This window comes from Tursiops truncatus, chromosome 7 (assembly GCF_011762595.2).
Source record: "Tursiops truncatus isolate mTurTru1 chromosome 7, mTurTru1.mat.Y, whole genome shotgun sequence".
NCBI lineage: Eukaryota > Metazoa > Chordata > Mammalia > Artiodactyla > Delphinidae > Tursiops > Tursiops truncatus.
Genome location: NC_047040.1, coordinates 50084711 through 50108982, shown reverse-complemented (window position 1 = coordinate 50108982; position 24272 = coordinate 50084711). Strand labels below are relative to the sequence as shown.

At 36.2% G+C, this 24272-nt stretch overlaps 1 protein-coding gene across 4 annotated transcripts; it reads left to right on the top strand.

Moving 5' to 3' along the window:
* The first annotated feature begins 1022 nt into the window (after window positions 1–1022).
* DUSP19 (dual specificity phosphatase 19) lies at window positions 1023–23048 on the top strand. Of its 4 annotated transcripts, XR_002175644.2 has the most exons (5): window positions 1023–1417; window positions 6338–6384; window positions 13589–13741; window positions 19294–19682; window positions 22543–22667. XR_002175644.2 is itself a non-coding variant. In XM_019931562.3 (4 exons), exons 1-4 carry the CDS (start codon window positions 1192–1194, stop codon window positions 22696–22698), a joined length of 582 nt encoding a protein of 193 aa, XP_019787121.1. In that variant the 5' UTR covers window positions 1023–1191; the 3' UTR covers window positions 22699–23048. The 4 variants fall into 4 exon arrangements, 3 of the variants coding, with proteins under 3 accessions (XP_019787121.1, XP_004320112.1, XP_019787122.1); XM_019931562.3 differs by lacking the exon at window positions 19294–19682 and having other exon boundaries at window positions 22543–23048; XM_004320064.4 differs by lacking the exon at window positions 22543–22667 and having other exon boundaries at window positions 19294–22058.
* The last annotated feature ends 1224 nt before the right edge of the window (window positions 23049–24272 follow it).

The window sequence follows — 24272 nt, the reverse complement described above, 5'->3', positions numbered from 1 at the left end:
TCATTTTAGAATGCCCTGTAGCTAGTCTGGGCTGATTTATCACTCTTTTCAATATGGAGAAATTTGGTTTATTTTAAGTCAGTTTCAACAACAACAAAAATTTTAATAAATTGTTGTGAATAAGTGTTCTCTAAGTGCAGCTTCACTTTATACATGTGTTTATACATTGTGTCTAAGCCCATATAAAATTGCATTTTAAGTGGGGTAAGAAAATTTTCTATTTAAAGGAATCTTGTGACTTCTTTGGTAAAACATATCATCCTTTTCTAATCAAAAATCGTTCTATAATTGATCAATTTTGTAAACTTGGATGTTTGCATCCCCAATTTCTGAAATTATGTATGAAAAGACTTGCGGCCAATGCCTCTCATAAACAGAGTGTATATTTATTGCATGAAGACTTCTGCAGTTTTACTGATAATGAAAATGTAGGCGAGAAGTTAGGGGAAAAAATGTACTAAGCTCTTATTAACCTGCAATATAGGAACATAATTAGAAAATTACTTTTGCAGGTTTCATTTGAATTGTAACCTTGCAAGTCTGCACAACAGTTTTTTGTTTATGTTTTTAATCTAGTAAATGTTCCTCTTGGCAATAACATCAGAAAGAAAGAGTGTGAAACACATAGGAAGCGAGGAATAACTTTCAACGTCTGCTGTAGCCCCCCGGATTAGCCGAAAAGCAGGCGGATAGGCACGGTTCTGCACAGTAGGAAGGTTTGCACTGTGACTCCGCAGCTGTACTAGAGCAGGAGGGATACCCAGGTCACCACAAGCAACACCGATCGAGCATATCCAGAAAACCACTGCTTTTAAGGAGAGAGGAAATGTCAGCCTTCTCTCCCATTAAGTCTTATATTTTATCATTGGGTGTGAATAATAAAGCTAGCTTTAAATAGCAACAGTAAGAAAACTCTTTGAAGGGTAATTAATTTTCGACCAACCGGAAGGAGAAACAGCATCCAATCGGCGCCCGTTTCTCAGTGGCCAATCAGATTTCCCCTTACATTGCAGCGCTGGGAAAAACGGAGCTGGACCCTTGTGACTCCCAGCGTGTGGCTGATACAGTTACCTGCAGGACAGTGAACTACTGAGGCTGCATTTGTTACTTGAACATTAAGAGACTAGCAGTTCGGTCGTTCACTGTGCTGACTGGATTTGCTTGTGTTTGTTCTTAGCCACTGCTCATGTAATGCACTCCCTTAACCAGGAAATTAAGGCATTCTCCCGGAATAATCTCAGGAAGCAATGCACCAGGGTGACAACGCTAACTGGAAAGAAAATTATAGAAACATGGAAAGATGCCAGAATTCATGTTGTGGAAGAAGTAGAGCCGAGCAGTGGGGAAGGTTGTGGTTATGTGCAGGACCTTAGCCTGGACCTGCAAGTTGGTGTTATTAAGCCATGGTTGCTCCTGGGTGAGTATATTGATTTGCCACTAAGTTATTGAGTTCATTTAACTATATTAATTAACGTTTTCCTCCCTAATAATAATAGTCTGTACTATCAGCTAAACTGCTGGAAAATTGAAATGTTTCCTTTTTCGGATATGGAACTTACACTAGCTAGCTACACTAGCTAGTCAGGGATGTTTCTGCTCCACTATATACATAAGAGGCATAGATTCTAGTAACACATAGCACCTGGTATTTGAATTTTCTAAAAGCTTTCTTCCTGTTTTTCTAACTTCTCTGGAGGATAACACATTGATGTTGTATTTTCTTGGATAATAAAAGGATATAGCCTTAAAGATTATCAAAGTAAAAAGAATGCTTTTATTAGGCAAAACTACAAGTGACAGGGGTTGAAGTTATAGAAAAGTTAATATTTCAAAAGGCAAATGCTTTTTTGCCTGCTCTGGGGTTGCAAACCATATGGAGTGCATGCCTCCTGTGGCCACATCTGTTCATGGTGTCTGTTTTTGTAGTGTTAAGGAGAAGGTGGACTGATATTTTATAGCTATGAATCTGATGGTTTATGATTTCCTGTATTACGGAAAATACAGATTCCCTATACAAAGCATAATCCACAAATAACAAATGAAGCACAGTTATAAAAGTACAAGCTTGTTAGCTTGGCAAGAATATGATACGATATTCTTAAAAAATAGTCAACAGTGTTTTAAGTAGGTTTGAATTATTTTTGATTTGTGAATAGAGAAATTAAGACTTGGAAAAATCAGTGATTTGTTAGTATTTATACAGCCAAGCCTCTCCGGAGTAAAAAGAGCACTGAATTGGGTGTCAGAAATGGCCAGGTATTATGTGGAGTGCACATAGCATCTCACTCCTTTTAAAAACTCTGTGAAGCAGGGATCATCAGCTCCATTTTACAGATGGGAACTGGATTTAAGATTGGTTAAGTAACTTGCACAAGCTCAAGTCTGATACACTCCGGCTCTCCATTGTTACATAGACTGACTCAGGGAGTCCAGGCTTTTAGCCATGCTCTACGTAAAGTTAGATGAGCTAGTGAAAGTCATTTATTCTATTTGGTCCTCCAGAAAAGCCATCTGTAAAGCTGAAGTAACAGTATGTGCTTATCTTATAGGGTTGTCCTCAAGTTGGAAAAGGTTTTTGAAACATATCAATTGCAGTATACATATGAGTTGTTATTGTATTATGTATTATATGAATTGTTACATGACCTGTCTTTTCACCAAATAAATATATCCAATTAGTTTCTGCAGCCCTGTGAAAAAATGAAGTGGGTCATTTAGCTAGTCTGGAAGGTGCACCCAGGATTTGCACATTTCTAGGAGAGGAAATAAGGCACATGTTTTGGTTATTTGGCTTCCATTGTAGTAATAATGGTTTAAAATAATTATGGTAGAATTAAAAAATATCATTCACCCTTTCAGAGTTTTCATGAACTTCACTTATTTTTTTATCTAGACTTATGCAAAGTGAGCTGATCAAGGTAGTGTTCTCAGATTGGCATTGGAACCCTTCCAGGATCTTGAGCGAGTGCTGGGAGGGACTTCTGAGACTAGTCCTTATATGGTCGCCTCTTTGGACCAGGAAATGGGATAATTTCATCAGGTACAACCTCCTTTCTTCTGAGAGGTAGATAGACCTTCTTCTGCCCAGTTACAAGCGACTTATTCTGAGGGACCTATGGATGGTTACATCTAAAGTTCTTCCACGTGAATGATGCAGGGGTTGTTTCTAGGTTGCTTCAAAGAGCTTCCTTCATCTATTCAAAGCAACACAGCTCCCACCTAGCACTACATGAAATTAAATTTTGTTTTGGGTGGGAAATAAAGAAAATAGAAAGCTGTCAAAATATAATGTCTTTTTCAGTTAGCTCATAAATTCACCCAAGCTTCTGCATTTCAAAAATCTTACATAGGCCCTTGAACTACCTAACAAGTTGATAAAAGATCTTAGTCAGTGAATATTTTTGTCCTAGGTTTTGCAAATTATATTTTTACAACAAAAATCACTAGGACTTTTCTTATATCCAACTTGATTTGTAAAAGTGAAAAATTCCATTTCTCTTGGGTAGTTAAAAGGGTACAGTTATTTCTTGTTATGTCCATCCTGTTAAGAAATCCCAACTGGTAACATTTTGAGATCTTTGCTTCAATTCTAGGTGAAAATCTTGGGATCCTTTATAAGGTTGTAGAGGATTTCTGATATCCTGGAAGCCCAGTATTTTTAGGAGGCAAATCATACATTAAATTTGTATAGCTCTTAATTTTGTAAAATTCTTTCACAAATATTATTTTACCTTATCCTTATAGGAATTTATGCTCCTATTTCTATCCATTTATGAATGTTCACTCCTACAAATTTTCTCAAAACATTTCTCTTTGGAATATTATTTATTTCCCTTTTCAGTAATGTAATAATATCTTTTTGGTTTATTTCAGTAATAATTTTTTGATGATGAAAATAGAGATTTGTAAATCAAGACATGCTGCACCAGAATTTATGCAGTATTTAGTATTTTCATTAAAAAAGATCTCTTAAAAATAGAAACAGGATTCTGGAGATCTTACGTAGCCTATTTTTTATGATACATATATTATGATTGCAACACATTGAACTTGTTAGAAGACCCAACTCCAGTAGCACGTAATATACTTTCTAAATCAGTTACTTCATCTGTAATATTTCCTTAATAATTCTTGGCCAAGGTCTTGAATATTAGTGGTTTGTGTCATTGTAAAATATAACTGTAAATTATTATTATTATTATTAGACTTCTTTCTTTAGTTGTAGTCCTATTTATCAACTTCTTTTTCTGTTATTTAAAAAATTGCCATACTGTTAAAATTGATTTGCTATTCAGTTCTATTAAGTTTAACACAATTATAGATTCATGTTGCCACTGTTAAAATCATAAAATTATTAAAATTGATATTTGTTTTAAAATCTCAATTAAGATAGTTTATAAAAGGATAACATTCTGCTTTTTCAAAACAAAGATTTAAATAACACATTGTTATAATGATTTATAGTGTTTATTTCTTTTAATGATAAGTGTTTTTCCAACAAAATTTTAACGCAAGACTGCAACACAAAGCAGTCATTTAAAATTGGAGAAAAGCTGATGTTTATGTCTCGAATTTAGAGAGAATTAACGTGAACTGAATACTACCAAGTATTAGATGAAACATACAAGCCAATTACCTGAAGTCCATTTATGCTGACTAAAATTATTCCCCCACACTATTAAAACTCATGTAATTTTCCTATTGTTTGAAAAGGCAGTGATACAAGTTGATTTTTGGTCTCAAGAACACTAAATTTGTACCAATATATTCATATTCTGGAAGTCATTTTCAAAATATAGCAGCCAACTCTGGAATATAACTGACTTGTTCTGTTTGGTGTGTGTGTGTATTTAATGGAAATAATGAAAGTATACAGGTTTGATAAATATAATAATGACAGTTTTGGGTAAGAAAAGAAAGAATTTCATTCATGCATGTTTCTTTTTTTTTTTTTTTTTGCTATTTTAAGAAATAGGCCATGTAGAATTATTATTTAAAAGATAACATGCATATTAAACCACCAAATTTCAGTTAACTTATTTGAACCCATTTCTCCCCCTGGAGATGAATAGGACTTCCTACAGAAAACTGAGAAATTATTTTTAAATTATGAATTATTTCATATGTGTAAAAAATTACAGACTACACTATAACAGACAATTACATATCCACCATCCAGCTTTAACAAATGTTAATATTTTGATACGCTAACTTTTAAGTAAAGTTGAATGTAGACTCAGTAAGGAGCCTGTGAGCTTCGTATTACCAAGAGAATATTGGCCAATCAGCATACTTGCTGGCCCTCCACCTACCTAAAGTCACATAATAGAAGCTGGCAGATTTCCCAGGTGGATAAGGTGAGAAAAGTGTTGTTTATAGAAATGGAACCTAATTCAGGAAAGTAAAATACTTGAAATCTTAATATAATAAATGCCCTATTTTTTCAGTTGTGTCACTCACTTTATTTTAACTAGTTGTTCTCATGTATAATAACCTTGCGTATTACCTAGAGTCATTTTCCAAGTGTGAGAGCTCTAGAAAGCCAACTTTGACAGGAAGAAACTGGAAAAGGATACAGCCCTAGTGGTACACAGAATGTGGGTGGAATTCAATAGACCAGCAGTGTTTGCTCTAAGCTACTGGGTGTTCCCAGACCAGCTGGCACTAAATCATTTTGTGGGTGTCTTTTTTAAAATATCCTTTTTTAAGTTACAAAAGAAATAGATATTTATTGTAAAAAGTACACATGAGCATAAAGAAAAAAATCACCTATAATCCTACTGTTAACATTTTATTCTGTATACTTCCTGTCCATTTTTAAGCATATACATAGTTTTTGTTTTTACAAAAATGGTTGATGTTTTGTAACCTGCTTTTATCACATAATATATTGAGAATATATTTCCATGCCATAAATATTCTTCTACATTTCTCATTTCAAAGGGCTGTATATATTTTCACTACATAATTGTACTAGCTTTAATGTAACCCAACCCCCATCATTGGGTTTGGTTGGTTTTTCTGTTTGTTTTGTTTTTATAGAGTTTATTTTGTATTACAGACAACACTGTGAAGAACATCCTGATAGCTAATCTTTGCAATATCCAGGACTTTTAGGAAGAATTCCTACAAGTCAGATTTCAGAGTCTAAGAGTATATATAAGATGAATATTTTTTGATGAATATTCCTGAATTATCTTTCAGAAAGTTGGACTGAGGTCCTCCCAAGTTGCATTTCTTAAAATAAATGAATAGCTAACAGAGTTGTTGCAAAAATTAGATTAAAAGTCAGGATGATTATTTTTATATTCAAGGTGATGTTATTTATTTCTTATAGGGTCACAAGATGCTGCTCATGATCTGGATACACTGAAAAAGCACAAGGTAAAAAGAAATGCTTCAGGTCTGGCACTGTGTATAGGAAGTATTTTCATTGTTACATTTATTTAGGAAAAACGGCATAGGTCCACTTCAGAGTTGGATTGGTGAGATTTGGCTATCATTTTAATAAAGTTACAAAAATTATTGCACTTAATTCAAATATGTGAATTTGTAATCCATCTTTCCAGTTTTATTTTCTCTCAATCTCCCTTTACTTTTCCTCATGAACCTGACTTTGGAGGCACTTCTTCCTGCTTCTGCTTATGTAGTTCCTCTGTGTGGAATAGACCTTCCCCTCTTCTCTTCTTGTCCAAGATTTACCCATGCCTTGAGTCCCAACTCACATACCACTTCTTCCCCAATGCTGTCTCTTCCCACCTTCCCCCACACAACTGATGTGATTTATTACTTATTTCAATATTTACTGAAAAAAAATTATCCATCAACTATTTTGTTCAGCACGATTTCAGGGTCATGGAATTGCTGTGGTTTGAGGAATGCAAAAGGTTCTTGTTCACATGAAGTTTATGATTTGAGGGGCAGAGAGGGAAGAAAGACAAATAAGCAGCTGCAGTACAGTGTATTGTATGTGTTGATGGGGATGTGCAGGTGCTATGGGAGAGCATAGGAGATGATGCCCTTAACCCATGTTTGTTTGGGTTGGGTTGGGGATAGTAAGGTCAGGGAAGTCTTCCTGGAGGAAATAATATTGAAGTTTTGCTCTGAAGGGGGTGAGGAGGGAGCAGACAGAAAAGTGTTCAGATAGAAGAAATGGCTCTGTGAAGGCCCAGAGACAAGAGAAAGGCTGATGCTTTCAGGAACAGAAAAGAAGTTTCGTAACCCTAGAATAGAGAGTGTGAGAAAGAAGGGTACCAAGAGACAAGGCCAGAGAAGTAAGCGTGAGTCAGATCACAAAAGTCCATGTAAGCCAGAGTAAACTGTTTGGAATTGATACAAAAGACAGTGGAAAGCCTTTGAAAGGCTTTATGGAGGGAAGTAACAGGATCAAATTTGCATTTTAGAAAGATGGATGGTTAGAGGCAGTGTGGAAAATAGGTTGGAGGATTGCTCAAGCTAGAGATGGGAAGACTAGTTTTGAGGCTGTTGCAGCAATCTGAAAAAAGATGATGGTAGCTTAGATTAGGATTCAGTGGGGGTAGAGAGAAGTGGATGGATTTGAGGGGTTTTTAAGAGGGTAGAATTCTCACAAGTTAATGATTGACTACTTGCAGGACAGAGTAGAAGTGGGGGGGTGAAGTTGAGAAAGAAGGAGGAGTCAGAGGTGATATTCAGCTTTCTTGGGTTACTAAGTAGGGTTGGTGTCGTCCCATGAGATAGGGAACAAAGTAGGGAGGAGCAGGTTTTGCAGGAAAAATAACGAGCTCAATTTTGAATAATTTAAATTTCAGATGCCGTGGATAATCTCAGTAATGTTATTCAATAGACAGTGTGGGTATATGGGGTCTGAATTCAGGAGAGAGGTAAAAATAGAGATTCAGGAATCTTCAGCTTATAAGTAGTGATTTAAATTGTTGGAGTAGATGAAATCACCTGGGGCAAGGTGAGCAGAGAAGAAGGCCTACACCAGAACCCTGAGTAATACCAACCTACAGGGAATAGTCAAAGGAAGAAGAATCTGCAGTGGGAAAGGAGGTACTGTAAGAGTTTGTAGGAAAGTAAAAAAATTGTGGTGTCATGGAAGCCAAAGCAGAGTTCTGTGGAGGATAGAGTCAGCGGTGTCAGATGCTGCCCAAAGTTTAAGTACTGTTGGGACTGAATTACAACAGTTGGACTTTAGAACAAAAAGTTGTTAGTGACTTTAGTGGGAACAGTTTCATTTGAATTGGAGGCCCAAGCCAGATTTCAAAAGATTGAGAGGTGGAGGAAATGATCACACCAAAAACGGGCAGAAGAGAGCAGGAAGACCCATAGGTGATGAGTTCAAATGAGGGAGATGGGAGAGTTTTGAGTGTGTATAAAGCTGATGGTAGAGAAAGGAATTGAAAATACAGGAAAGCAAGAATTGTGGCTAGAGGGCCAAGAACGTAGGAGGCAGTGTGACCCCAAATGCAGGTGTCAGAATGAACCTCATAAAGGATGTGGGAGCACATCATGCTCTGTATTAAGAAGGTAGAAGGAAAGGGTGAATGCAGGTGTAGGCGAAGTTGTTAAATTTGATGGTAAGATTTGATGGAAAGGGTTCCTATGTGATGACTTGTCTTTTTACTGTAAAATGGTAAGTGAGGTGATCTACTGGGAGTCGGGAAGAGGTGGTAGGGTTGAAAGTTATTAGGAGAGTAGGGAATGTTTGAAAGAGCTGATATGGGGAATGAGGGAGAGAGCCTACTAGGGAAATATAGTTGCTAAGCATCACTAAGGTTCAAGAGAGGTTGGCTCTCATGAACTAATGGTGGCATGAACTGCAGTATTGTGTGAATTTTTTCCAGCAGTGCTTAGCAGTCTGGGTATAGAGGGGACTTTTACCAGTCAGGTGCAGGGGAGGTAGACCATGGACTATAAGCTGAATAACAAAGGAAATGAAGGCAAGAGGGGGCTGATAGATAAAATAGAAAGATCAAGGAGTTGATGGTTTTTGTGAGGTGTAGAGGGAATAACTGAGTGGAAGATGGAAAAATAAGTGGGATACCTGAGTTAATGGGATCAGAGCTGGATCAGTCCTGGGCATTGGTCTTGCAGAGGTGGTGAAGGAGAGTGGTGATGAAGGTCATTGGCGATGAAGTCGTCAGGGACCTGTTAAACCCAAGTGGAAATTGATGTCACCCAGGATAATGGTAGGACGTGGGGTAGGACCCAGAAAACTGAGGGTCAGGTGCCCAAGGAATGCAGGGTATAAAATGGAATAATCAGCTTGTATGAATCTCAAAAGAGCAAGGATTTTTACTGGAGGGTGGAAAAGAAGTGATTTGAAAGAGTCAGGGAGTAGCCAAAAGAATGCAACCCTGCCTCTCACCCACGATGTAAGTGGGGTGCTAGGCCCTTTTCTAGTTGCAGGGGACATAGAAATGAACAAGCAGTAAGGTCCTTGATTTTAAAATATATTTTCAGATGAGAATAAATTCTCTGAAAGAATTGAAACAAGGCAGTGAGAGGAGTGGCAGGGGAATAGGCCTCTGAGGGTATTATATTTCAACTGAGACCTTAGGACAGAGTCAGCTGTGCTTAAATCAGGAAAAGAGCCCTCAAGGCTGAGAGAACAGCAAACGTGGAGGCTCTTGGAAGGAACAAGTTCAGTATGTGTTCCTCCCTTCTGGTCTCATAACACTTTGTTCTTCTCCTGTAGCTCTTAGCACCTCTACTTTTTATTATTACTGTCGGTGAACATGTTTTCCCCTCTATTATTCAGCAGACTTCTAGAGGATTAGAGACCCTGTCCTACTCATCTTTCATCCCACAGCTCTGAGAAAAAAATTTGATTAAATTGAGGCTGAAAATTTTATGTGATAAACACTTGCAGTTAATTTCTTCAAGGAAATAAATACTAACGAATTCGCTAACTAATTTGATATGTTTACTAGTCAATGTACTTATTTGTGTTTAAATTGGACTCCCCTTGTTTTATTATAATAATAACTGCCTGACAATAAGAGACAATGGCCTGAAATTGCATAAGGATATGAGAATGACTGTATATCCTGATAGGAACCCTCTTAGATCAATATTTCAACATAAGTAGAACATGTTTTAGAGTCTTGCTTACATGAATAAATTAATATTTCTCAGGGTAAAAATGGAAATTAGAAAAACTGATAAATCTTTTCATTGGCAAGTGTTTTATTATCTAGGCCCTGTTATGATACACTAGTTCAAATTCACTTTCATCCTGGTGATGTGAACCCAGCTGCTGTTTAAAAGGTCATTCTGTCTCTGTATAAAAGATCCTGTTAGATGGATGCCTGTTCCAGATGCCTGGAAGAAGCAAAAGTAAGCTGAGCAGCTGAATAGAGGGTTTCTACAAAATCTTAAGGATGCTGTAAAACAAAATTATTGATTTAAATGCATGACACATTTCAAAGGGATTTCTTGGGGTTTAAGTAATAACTAATAGAAATTCTCTTGTGGCAGATCATTTCAGAAATTTCTATAGGAATTTCATTGTAATGTTTAGATATGGTAATAAGAGTTGTTTTATTAGTAAGGTACTCATTGAGTGCCTGGTGTATGCCCAATAAAGCATGAAGGAGGATAGAAAACTAAGTGTAACATAAAATATTCCAAGTTGTTTACTGCAGCACTGTTTATAATAGCAAATTTATTGGAAACAACCCCTATTTCCATAAGTAGGGAATTGGTTAAATGACCAATAGTCCACCCACATGATGGAATACTATATAGCTTTTTTTTTTTACATCTTTATTGAAGTATAATTGCTTTACAATGGTGTGTTAGTTTCTGCTTTATAACAAAGTGAATCAGTTATACATATACATATGTTCCTGTATCTCTTCCCTCTTGTGTCTCCCTATATAGCTTTTTAAAAGAACACAAAAAAAATGGTCTCTAGATACTGATATGAAAAGATCTCCAGGACATTTTAAAAAGTTAATTAATTTACGTATGGCTGTGTTGGACCTTCATTGTTGCATGCGGGCTTTCTCTAGTTGTGGCGAGTGGGGGCTACTCTTCGTTGCGGTGCACGGGCTTCTCATTGCGGTGGCTTCTCTTGTTGCGGAGCACGGGCTCTAGGTGCGCAGGCTTCAGTAGTTGTGACGTGTGGGCTCAGTAGTTGTGGCTCTCAGGCTCTAGAACGCAGGCTCAGTAGTTGTGGTGCACGACCTTATTGCTCTGAGGCATGTGGGATCTTCCCGGACCAAGGCTTGAACCCATATCCCCTGCATTGGCAGGTCCAGGACATTTTTAAATAGGGGGAAAAACCCAAGGTGTTGCCTTTGTGTAAGAAAGGGAGTACATAAACTATTTGCATAAAGATGCTCTAAAAGAATATACAAGAAACCAACAAAGATGGTTACCATATGGGTGGGAGATGATGGAGTGGAAAGAGGGTGAGAGCAAGACTTCTTAATGTTTCTTTTTTTTTTTAATAATGTTGTGATTTTTGAACTAGTTCAAAAGATAATTTTTTGATAATGCCTAAATGTGAGGATTAAGTGAGTTAACCTGTATGCCTAGCACATACTACGTACACAGTAAAGGGGCTATTCTTATTATCCCTATTATAAAGGGCATCACAAGATCAACCATTGTTAGGACCTCCATAACTGCATTTTGGAAATATGCTTGATTACTTGAAGGGTTTTAGGCTAGGTCCCCATCACCATCACCACCATGACCTGAGACTCAGTACAGTTCCTTTCAAGCATGATCATTCAATCAATATATATGTAAGTTGCATTTCCAAGCAGCTAAACTACCTAGACATTGGGTAGTTTAATGATCCACAATATTTGTAAAGCACTTTTACCTTTCAACAAGTTTCCCCAAGATTCTCATTGGGTCGTCTCTGTAATCCTGTGATGTATAGGGAAGCTATATAGATACAGATATATCCTGTAAGTGGTCAGACCTCATTTTTGGTCTTTTGGGAATGCAGAATATAGTTCTAAAGGTAAGGCAAACACATCAATATTATAAAACATTGGCACATCTATTAATTCAGGGCAGAATCATGTAGTCCTGGCCAGAAGTCCACTTGGAGTGAGAGAGTAGCTTGGCACAGTCAGGTGGGACTTCACTGGGGAAAGCAGAAGGACATTTCAGACTGTATCTTCTAAAACTGTTCTTCCCTTCTTTCTAGGTTCTTCCATCTCCTCTCTATGTAAGAGTCTCTCTTGAGAAGATCTGAGTTTTTTTTCTGTTTTCTTCTTTCCACAAGGCAGTTAAGTTAGTAAATAGCCTGTGGCCTTCTCTTCATGAGGCCTAGTTCCCTGAGTGTCTTAATACTCTTTCGATTGTGGACCACAGAAACCTGAGCGAGGAAAGAGAATGTGTATGATGATTTAGGGGGCTCTCTGGAACCTGAGGGAAGAGAGTGGCCATGCCAGAGAATAGGAGGCCATCCAGGACAGCCTCTCTCTCCCCCTGGCACATGGCCCCTATCTGCACATCTGTGTTGTTCTTCTCATTTGGGAGCAGAGATCTTTCAGCTTCCCTGAGCACTTAATAGAAAAAGGCTGTTCTTAAATCTCCCGTTTGTGGATCATTCTTGCTGTCTCACACACCTATTTTTTAAATTCCTTGAGATAATCTGCTCAGTCTAGCTTAAGTCAGGCGTCCACCCGAAACCAATTAGCTGTGCTGAGGGAGGGAGTGGGACACAGCCAGAGTCATAGCTGGGAGGGTAGTGGGGGCAAGAGAGGCAGGCTGGACAAGTACTCTAAAATATGATGAGATACAAGAAAATACCAAGGTCAGGCAAACCCTAAGATCCAAACTAAGAGAGACAATAAGTTCAGTGAGAAGCATGTCCTGATAAGAAACAGGGACTCATATTTCTGGTCTGTTTAGCCTTTGGATTCTCTTAATAGACTTTCCACATGGCTCCTTCCATTTGCTTGGTGGACTCCAGGAAAGGAGCCTGAATGTATAGAGGGATGAGGAGGTTGCTTATGTGTGCCACTTAAAAGAAAATCTTTCATGACCATCCCACCTTTCAACCAGACTAATTCATCAGAATTTCCGGGTTTGAGACCCTGTGGCATTGATATTTTTAAAACGCTTACTGATGGTTCTAATGTGCAGCCACACTTGAGAACCACTGTACTTACAAAGAATACAAGAGGAAAATAGGGAAATAATTATTGAAAGGGAAGTTGTGTGCTACTGATGCACTTCCCTTATGTAAGTTTTTATATGGACATTAATTGATTTATTCAATAAATATTTTAAGTACTTTCTGTGCTAAGGTCACTGCTCACTCACAATGCTTACTTACAATAGTGAGTAAGCTAAACCTGGTCCTTGCCCTCATGGAGTTTCTAGTACAGTGAGGGAAATAAACAGACTCTCAGTGGTAAGGGCTATAATGAGGCAAGTAAAGGGTGCTTTGGGGGTATATAGAAATAGCACTTCTGGTAAGGGATGAGGCAGTCAGAAAAGGCTTCCTGAAGGAAGTGTTATTGAGTCATGCTTAAATTGTTTATTCTTGTTACAGCTCTCAACATCTCAGTCTCTGTTTAATTAACCTAATTCATGAGAATTTTTAAAAATCATCCTTTTTTTTCTCTTTAAGGTGACTCATATTCTCAATGTTGCATATGGAGTTGAAAATGCTTTCCTCAGTGACTTTGTATATAAGAGTATTTCTATTTTGGATCTACCTGAGACCAATATACTGTCTTATTTTCCAGAATGTTTTGAATTTATTGAACAGGCAAAAATGAAGGTAAGTTTTTTTTTTAATTAATTAATTTATTATTCATTTTTAGTTGCATTCGGTCTTTGTTGCTGTGCACAGACTTTCTCTATTTGCGGTGAGTGAGGGCTACTCTTCATTGGGGTGCGCGGGCTTCTCATTGCAGTGGCTTCTCTTGCTGTGGAGCACGGGCTCTAGGTGCACGGGCTTCAGCATTTATGGCACATGGGCTTAGTAGTTGTGGCTCACGGGCTCAGTAGTTGTGGCTCGTGGGCTCCATAGTGCAGGCTCAGTAGTTGTGGTGCATGGGCTTATTTGCTCCGCCACATGTGGGATCTTCCCGGACCAGGGCTCGAACCCGTGTTCCCTGCATTGGCAGGCGGGTTCTTAACCACTGCGCCACCAGGGAAGTCCGTAAGTTTTGTTTTGATCCACAGTTCTTCAGAAGCAGATATTTAAAAATATGGGTCCATTATCCAATATTTATTCTTTCTGTAATGAATATGTAGAGAACAATTATGAAATTTCCCCTTCAACAATATTTCATTAATTCCTACAACTATTTAGTTTTCCAGTTGCTCTTTTTTCAGTGAAATATTTATTTTTAACTTTAATTTCTCATATTCCTATGCCTTCCTGAGAAATATTCGGATTTAAAATTTTCTGCTTACTGAATTTTCCTGTGTACATAGGTATTGCGTTGGCCCAAAAGTTCTTTCCGGTTTTTTGTAAGATGTTATGGAAAAACCCGAACGAACTTTTTGGCCAAACCAATACGCAGGTTTCCTTTGATAGTTTCTAACCACCTGCCCTCTGACCACTTTGCAAGGTAATCAGGTGGACTGTGGGATAGAGGCTGCTCTAGTCCTGTTAGTGTATTTATGAAGATTAATATTCCTGAGATTGTATAAAAATGCTGATCAGAAGCTGTCCATTGGTTCCCTGACTTTAGAAGACCAACAAAAAATACAATACTTCAATCTTGGTACTGATCCAAGGCAGGGCTTCTAGGCTGGCTGTTACCAATAATTATACCTTGAAATGACATCATTTTTAGTCAGTATATAATTCTTACAAAATTTATGTTAGATAAATAGATGGGAATGTAGAAACACTACAGAGAAAAGTTAACTGTCCTGGAGCACCTGACAATTAATGACAGTTAATAGAATCCAACTTAATTAAATTCTGATGATCTCCCTTCTACCTTATCTCTTTCCCTCTCTCTCTTCCTTCCTTTCATTTAGTAATATTTATTGAGTGCCTTAGGTGCCCGGCACTCTTCTCGATACCCTTCCCTAGATTACTGGAAAAATGTAACACTTTTCTACCTTATTTAATAGCAGATATTTGGATGAAAGAAAAGGAGGAGATTTTCTAATTCAGAGCCTAGTATTGGCCAGTCTGTTCTCTTGTGAAAAATTTTACAGACTCTAGATTGTCACATTCCAGTGTGCCAGCTAACAGTGTTAGAAATAAAAGTGACAATGTTTCTGTATTAGCTGCTTTCCTAAGGAGATGTAGAATGTACGTTAGACGGTAAAGGAAAAATGTAGACATCATCCATATTCATATTAGAAGATAGGCACATGTTGCAAGTAAAAAGTGAAATGGGTAATAGTTAAGAAAAATGGTCCTTAGTTTGGGTTTCCCAAAAAACAGAACGTGAGCCAAGGATTAAGAGCTGATGCTTCATTTGAGAGGTGCAATCCCTAGGCAGTGAGAGTGAGAAGAAAAGGAAGTGACTCAGGTAAGGGTGAGAAGCAATGTAAGATGATGTGTTTACCTTGCTGAACACAACTTCACAATGAGCTGACAGCGAAATAGCTGGGTACTTGGTAGGGTGGTACCCAAGACATCCCCAGGCAGGGAGTCCAAAGAAACTGCACCTCAGTAGATTTTGGGAGGGAGGGAAGAGAGAGAATTTATCTGCCTGGCCATCTGTCAGCTTCTATTTCCCATTGGTCAAAGTTTACCCATGGAGAGGTAACTAACCTCACGATTCCAGGTTGTAACACCCCACCCCTTCAGCAGCCACCTTGAAGCCAAACCCAATGCCCTGTGGTGTGACTTGCCATTCAAGTTCAGAAGAAGCAAGAAAATCCAGAACTCAGGGTGTACCTATGCAGAGACTGCCATCGGGGAAGAGCCAGGTGTTCTTAGGCAAGCAAAACTTAATAGGCTTAAAGGCACAATAGGCAGTCAGCCACAGAGGTTGTAGTTGAGGTGGAGCAAGCTGAGGGTGAGATGATGGCATCAAAGGCATCCGAAGAGATGCATTAAATGTTTCTGCTACAAGATGTATTTGAATTCTGTAATATGTTCTAATTTCTCAAGCCTTATGTTTTTCACTGAAATCTTAGCCTCAGCCAATATTTCCTTACCCTGAAAACTCTTTATTGTTTAGATTAATACATATTTAGTTTTAGCAATAGAAGTCTTGAATTTTCTTCATTTTTTTCTAGAAAAAAATCTCTTCATGATTTTGCCTATTGTATATGCACGTATTATTAAATGTGATTACTCAGTGAACTGCATATTTCATTCAAAACTACCTTTCTAGGTCCTAGTTTGTTTTCATCTTTTTACATACAGCTGCCAGATGGAATGTCTTCCATTTTCCCATGTCTTTCCTCATTTCTCTCTGTACTTATAAAACCCTGTTTTGTTTGGTTTCTCTGTCCTTCTTCTATCTCTGCCTAATGCATTATTTGTCAGGTTTATGCCCAAAGGGACAGAAATACACATGAGAGGGAAGTAGTAAAGTAACCTCCATAGCCTCAAGAGTTCTTTTAGGAATATTTACTTGACCCCCTTTTTTTTGCAAAACATTTTGTTTGTTAGTATGAAAATGTATATTTGATATTCCATGTTTACTTTATTATTTATAAGATGTGATTTTAAAAACATGTAATTTATAACGTTGTAGAAAAATTGGAAAATATAGATAGGTAAAAATTAAGGTCACCCACTTCCACCATATAGATATAACCACTGTTAGTATTTTAATATGTTTTTCTATATATCAAAAGACCTGAACTTGACTAAGTTCATCTGTCAAAAAATATGAATTACTTACTCTGAGAAGATACAAGAGATGTATATTGCTGCCCTTAAGGAGCTGGCAGTCTAATTGAAAGGCTGTTCATAACAACACGAGAACAAAGCAAACTGCGTAAAATGGAAATACTATAACATAATTCCTATCTATCTGCCCATAGCAGAATGGTGATTTGATTCTTTTAAGAGAATGTTTTCTCAGAAATGCAGAACAAAATTAATTTGCTTGCTTAGCAAACATTTATGGAATACCTACTCTGTGCCCAAAATTGTACTAAGTACTAGGCATACAAAGATGGCTTGGATATTCCTCCCGCCCGCCTCTCACGCAGAGAGAGACAGCCTTCTTAGAACAGAAGCCAAAGTTAGCTGGACCAAGAGAGGAGCAAAGGCCTTTCAAGCAGAGGACAACAGCAAGTGCAAAAGAAAAAATTTCTTTATGAATGATTTAATTGTCACTACTTTGAGTTCTGGAAAGGGGATATGAAGCTAGTAGTTTGTTTGGAAATACTTTCAAGGGCAATATGATACCCAAGGAATAATAAAAGGTAAATAGGTAAATTCAAAGGTTGTAGAAACTAACAGAAAAGTAGCTGTTTATATAAGGAATGTAAGAGGGAAGAAAATACTAACATTTTTGAACATTAGCTAAAACTGATTGCACCATGTATAAGATTGAAAATAAAGCTAGTTTCATTTTCGAAAGCGTATGTATGGATCATAACATAGAGATAACTAGTATACAGTCAGGAAACATTAAAAATGACATGAGGCACCTCTTATTAAGCTTATGATTCCAAGTTTCTTTGGAATAGCTAATTTGTTTTGAGTTAAAAGAAGTTCATTAATACTTTTCATTGGTTACTGTAATATGATTTTAAAATGTCTTAAGTCTCATAAAAAAGCCATTATACAAAGTGAGAAAAATTCTGTATATGTAGAGTGAATATTTGCATTTTGCTTTTCTTGTACAGAAAGTTAATATCTGGAAATGACTCTGAAATACATAAATATAAATAGACAATCTTATTTACAAAGCAGAAATAGAGACAGACGTAGAGAACAAATGTATGGATACCAAGGAGGGGAGCAGGAGTGGGATGAATTGGGAGATTGGTATTGAAATATATACACTATTGATACTATGTGTAAAATAGATAACTAATGAGAACCTACTGTATAGCACAGGGAACTCTACTCAGTGCTCTGTGGTAACCTAAATGGGAAGGAAATCCAAAAAAGAGGGGATATATGTATACATATAGCTGATTCACTTTGCTGTGCAGTAGAAACTAACACAACATTGTAAAGCAATTATACTCCAATAAGAAATTTTTAAAAAAGGAAAAAAGAAAAAAATATATATATAAACAATTGAAATTGTCTTTTTGATATGAGGATTTAAAATATTAACTAATTTTCTTGTGAATCATCTGTGTTTCTTGAAATGAGTTACACTTGCAAATTTGTTACAGTAGACCTAGGAAAGGAATTTTGCAATAGATTTATGCATCTAAGAAAACTGCCTTGTAAAAGTAAAATAATCCAATAAGCCATAAACAGCATTGTTAATGTGTACTTTGGGCAGAGAATTTTCAGTTGTAAGATTTTTTCCCCTTTTCCCTGTTCCCATCTTTCTTGTGTTGTAAGAAAAGAAGAATCAAGAAATGAAGTAATTAAAATGTCTGGTTCTGTTGGGTGTGCTCACTGTTCTCTACATTTCATTTAGATCATTAACTTTTTAAAGGCCTGAGATAAGCTAACCTGTATCAATGCTGATCCATCAGATCTATCACATTCATTATTAATGCAATATTACCCCCATCAGCATTGGCCTTGCACTGTGTCCCTTTTCACTTGTGAAGTATCATTTGCAAGTTACCTGAAACGTTTTTCATTTATTGACCTCCTGCTGGTGTCTAATTACCTTTTCCACTTCACATTGTCGTGAGCTATTTGTGTCATCATTTTACTACCTCATAAGTTTAACTATTTTTTAAGTCACTTCCCTCCAGAATAAAATATATCCAAGGGAAGAAAATTTTTTCTTTACTGATCATTTTACCATAGATTTCTAAGGAATGATACTAGTTTCTTCATGGGAGCGCTATGTGTACCTAGAATATCTCGAGCTTTCTGTTTAGTTTATGATTATGGTTTTATTTATATTTCCACATACATTTCCTGTGATATTTCTCTTATTTATAGACTCGTGGCTACTAAGTTACTAGGCTTTCATGTGTACTTTACTAGATTACTTCAGTTTAATAAAAGATAGTTTCAGAATTCCAAATATATCATCAAAGCATTTCAATTCTGGGAGGTGGGACGAGAAGGTGTTGGTTAATTGATTGATTTTCCCCATTCATTCCCTACAATGAATTGTATTTTGATGATTGAATAGATTGAATCAAATAAATCAATAAAGTAAATATTTTTATTTTATAATTTTAAGTAGTATAAGATTATATTATAGTCTCTCTTAAATGAATAATGAAGATTTTTGTTTGGTTTTATTATAGGATGGAGTGGTTCTTGTTCACTGTAATGCAGGAGTTTCCAGGGCTGCTGCAATTATAATAGGCTTCCTAATGAATTCTGAAGAAATCTCATTTACCAGTGCTTTTTCTTTGGTGAAAAATGCAAGACCTTCCATATGTCCAAATGCTGGTTTTGTGGAGCAGCTTCGTACATATCAAGAGGGCAAAGAAAGCAATAAGTGTGACAAAATACAGGAATTAGAAGAAACAACAGTTCCTGAGTTACATTCTAGCTGATGATGGACAACTCTAATTTCTGAGTTGGTCTCTAGAGCCACCTTTCCCCTTTTTGAGAGTAAACTAGTAGAAACTTCCTTCTCTCATGCTTTTTTCAAGTGGAAATAGAGGTCAATTGATTGTCCTAAGTTAAGGTATAAATAAATTTTTTAAATTATATCATGTTTTCTTTAGTATTATATGTGATTAAATGCTTCTTTGATTTGCTAAGGGAAAATAACAATGTATTACCAATAATTGATTTCTGTAGAAAGAAAAGGTTTAAATTTAAAATCTATATCAAAGCATGAAAGATTAAATTAGTTGATTAAAACTTTTGGTAGTTTTCTATTCCAGCAACTGTTTCCATGAAGGAAAAAACTTGAAGTGCTACTTGACTTACTATTTCAGAGGGAGGTAAATTTCTTTGTGAAGAATTTAAGATTAAAAACAATACCTTAAACCTCCCAAAAGAGGCAACCAAAATTTGAAGGTTTACACAATATTTATGTAGCAGTTACAATATTCACAAGATTTTTATGTCCTTTTATGAAAATTTACCCACTTTTCATTTGGATTCTTTAATTTAACTGTATTCCCGGTGTTTATTTTTAAAGTTTTTTGTATAGCTATTCTCTCTTACTTTATTGTGAGCTTATGGTTCTTTTATTAGGTGATTAGTCTCTTACATTGTATGCTTTTTATTCTGGGTCCCTAGCATTCTGTTTTTGCGTCTGACGTCATAATTATCTGATCTCCTTGGATCTGTGGGAAAGTGTTTTATACTAAAAAATCATTTTTAAAATGTGGTTTGATTAATGATCTGTTTTCTAGTTCAGTATTCTACTAGGGAACATATTTTTAAGGAAAGAACAGTTATGGTTTTGTAAGAAGTTTTACATACATTTTTAAAAAGCCCAAAATCATTTACAATTTTATTTCTGGCCAGAGGCTTTGATTAGTTTTTTTTTTATTAAGTCTCCATATTAGCAAGGCTGAACTCTGTACGTTATGAATTTGCTTAAAGATATTCTTTTAATTATTCAAAATGTACTTAAAATTAATTATAATAATTAAGATAGAATTTATTTAATAGCTTTCAAGTAGACTTTCAAGACTTAGAAAATATCATTGCCCTCTAGATTTTATTAAGAAAGTCCTGAGCTCTTCTTAATTACACATTATAGAGAGCAAGCATTTTCCTATACATAATTTGGAAAGTGCACACTGAGCACATCTGTGCATTTGAGAAAGCAGGCTTTCTTATGCTGCCAGGAGCAAAAAGTAGAGATGATAAATGCAAATTATGTTTCAAGATTGCTTATAGCCTGACAAGATGCCATCATATGCAAAGCTATGAACTTTGCTTCTATTAAGAGGCAGCATAAATGTAATCAACCTTCTGTGAGCTGTTTGAAGCCTAACAAGGCAGACAGAATCCTCTTAAATATGAGACTGGTGTATAATACTGTCTTTATGGTCAATATTGCTGAGGGTTTGCTGGGTGAACCTTTTCCATTCACATGAAAGCATTTATTTAAATACATTTTCCTTTGTTATTGCTGTTTAGTTTTCAGCCATTAAATGTTGTGAATATGAAGCCTTAAATTGAACTTATTCCTTATGGATAGTTTACTATTTTTGTCTGTAGTTTGCGTAGTTTTTTCCTGTAGTGATCTGGTTACAGTACAAACATGTATCTTCTGTATCATCTACAGAAGTGCTTTGAGCATCAATTTTGTTTTCTCTTAACTGATAATAGTTTGCTGTATGTAAAGGTAATTGTCTTTTAAATTAGGGGTACTATGTAAGGCAATGATGGGTCATACGTGGAGCATGTTTATTGGGCTTCTCATGGATATGTCACTGTGTCATACCTAGTTATTTATAAAAAGGAACTTTATCATTATGATTCTCTGTCTCACATATTATAAACAGATCTCAAATATTCTTCTGTTTCAAGGGAGTGGAAAAAGTATTTCAAGGATTTTTGACCTCTATATTAAAATAGATGTTCCTATTTTAGGAAGTTCCCTTCAAAGGTAATTTCTCCAAAGATTCTGGAATGTAACAAGTATAAACAGAGTATTGTCTTAAAACCTTACCCAGTGAATTAACTCAATGAATTAACACCTTTATAAGCAAAACCACAATACATTTAAAAAAAAAAAAGAAATGTAGCACAGTTAATTAATTGATTTTGTGAGTTTAGCTAATTGCTTTTTCTGCCCAAATCATCCTGAACATATTTAGTCACCCTGTAGTTATTTAAGAATTTAAAGCAGAAGAATTTAAAGCAGAAGATTTTAAAGTTTTATATTCTTGTGATACATACAGTGACATTTTATGATTAACACATTTATGGTTCGTTGCCTTTGATATACTTTAAAAAAAGCTTATAGTTAAGCTTTTCTACTTCAAGTGAAACTTTGACTTACTGTTTTGTATCCATATTTATAACGTGCCCCTTATTGTTTCTAGGTATTGATATACTTTAATAAAAATAATAAATTTACTATTTTTCCAATTAATATCTTTAATTCTTTGAGGTTATTTGTTTTAAAAGACAACAATTATTTGCTGTCAAATCCTGGATTAAACAAATCTGTTGGCAAAACACAAAATTATACATTTTGGAATATAAATTAGTTTAAGGTCTGTGGAAATTTGATCCTCCAGCCACCTCAAGAAGTGAAAAGCTAAAGTCAGATCTTGTAATTGGAATTACTGTGGATAAATTGGCAGTGAAAATTCAATAGAATATTCTAGTAGTTTAAGTCAAGAGATACTGAATTACTCTCAGACTAAACTGAGATTTACTATCTTAGTAAAGCCTTCCCTGACCACCTTATTTCAAATTGTTCCCATCCCTAACACTTATATCTACCTTTCCTGTTTTATTTACTGCATATCCCTAATTATCCCCCAAATTTTATATATATATATATATATATATATATATATATATATATATGTGTGTGTGTGTGTATAAAATTTTTTTTTTTTTTTTTGCAGTACACGGGCCTCTCACTGTTGTGGCCTCTCCCGTTGCGGAGCACAGGCTCCGGACGCGCAGGCTCAGCACGTCAGTTTTGTCAACAGTTTTGTTTTGCCTGGCATCCTAGAGGGTGGATTTCCAGCAAGTTCTTCCACATCTCTGCCGTTCAGTGAGCCATAGCTTCACTCTGCAACAAGACCCATATTTCAACCCTGGGAGTCTTCTTCCTTGAACACTCATCCCCAGGGGTGGTGGCTGCTCTTTATATCTTCTATTCCTATGTTGTTTACTTCTTCCTTTCTTACCAATCCCTCATTACTCCAATCCTATTATGGTTAATAAACTTATATCAAGCTTTTCTGGCCCAAGTTATTGTGTGGTTTATCTCTCCTGATGGACCCAGACTGTCTAGCCTATAATTTACAGTCACATTTTTTAATAATTGTCCTTGTGGAGTGTTTCTGATAGCAGGTCAAGCTATGTTACAACCATGCAGATTATGTAATAAAAGCTGAAATGGCAACTAATGTTGTCGGTAATTTTTTGAGAGTCTAATTCTATCAATATAAACAGTGTTCAGCGTAAAGTATAAACACAATGACCTGATTTTGTTAATGCTTCTTGTCTACAGAGTGACGAATTCTTCAAAGTTGAAAAAAAAGCACACAAATAGTGCAATTTGCTATTGTTCTTATGTTTTCACCCACTCTTCCCATTTGTATATCATACCAGCAGGAGAGGAAATTGCTTTCTTTGCTTGCGAGGAGTTCCCACTCCCCTCTTTCCACAGTTCAGTTATTCTACTAAATTTGTGAATCTACTTAATAATAGTTGTAATTAGTGCTAATGCAACTTCATGAACTCTGGGGGGTAAATGAAGACAGCTAATGTCTCATCACTAGAGATTTGTTTATATTTACCTCTTATAAAAGCAAATGCAAGCTTTTATAAGTGCTCACAAACAAAAAGTTCCCTATATCTTCCCCAGGATTGGCATACAGCTTGCTGTGTATAATTTATAGCATTCTCCCTTTCCCCTTTAAAAAATCTGGTATAATAATTGCCTATCTTCAGTTTTATGACACTCTAACAGCATGTCTTAAATATGACTGATCTTGCTTTGGGAATATCATTAGCAGTTTTTCTCAGTATTTCTTCAATGCATAAAAAGAACTTTTTTTCACGCTCAGGGGCTCCCCTGAAGACTCTACTTTTTTATGCAATAACTATTTTTTTTTTAGCATCTTTATTGGAGTATAACTGCTTTACAATGGTGTGTTAGTTTCTGCTGTATAACAAAGTGAATCAGCTATACATATACATACATCCCCATATCTCCTCCCTCTTGCTTCTCCCTCCCACCCTCCCTATCCCACACCTCTAGGTGGTCACAAATAAGCAACAACTATTTATTGATCATCTACTACATGTCAGACACTGTGCTAGGTGCTGGGGATATGATGATAAGCAAAACAGTCAAAAATCCCTGCCCCCATGGATCTTGCATTCAAAGTAACACCACCGTGTAATAACCAGACATATCTGCATTGCTCTCTCAGTCTTCTGCTGGTTAGATTTTCCCCCGTTTTAAAATGTCTGAACCACGGAGGTCTTTCTTAGGAGAGATGGGCAAATGACCAAGGGCAGAGTTTTCTAAGGATCTCCCAACACGACTGCTCCTGGTCCTACTGAAGTAAATAGCAGCCGTAAGAAGAAGTACAAAAACTCCTCCTCACTAGCATCTACC

Bases quoted from the DNA above. Each gene is read 5' to 3' on its own strand.
- DUSP19 (XM_004320064.4), top strand. From the start codon at position 1,192: ATGCACTCCCTTAACCAGGAAATTAAGGCATTCTCCCGGAATAATCTC. The intron at 1,418-6,337 runs GTGAGTATATTG...TATTTCTTATAG, and splicing joins TAAGCCATGGTTGCTCCTGG to GGTCACAAGATGCTGCTCAT. The intron at 6,385-13,588 runs GTAAAAAGAAAT...TTTCTCTTTAAG, and splicing joins ATACACTGAAAAAGCACAAG to GTGACTCATATTCTCAATGT.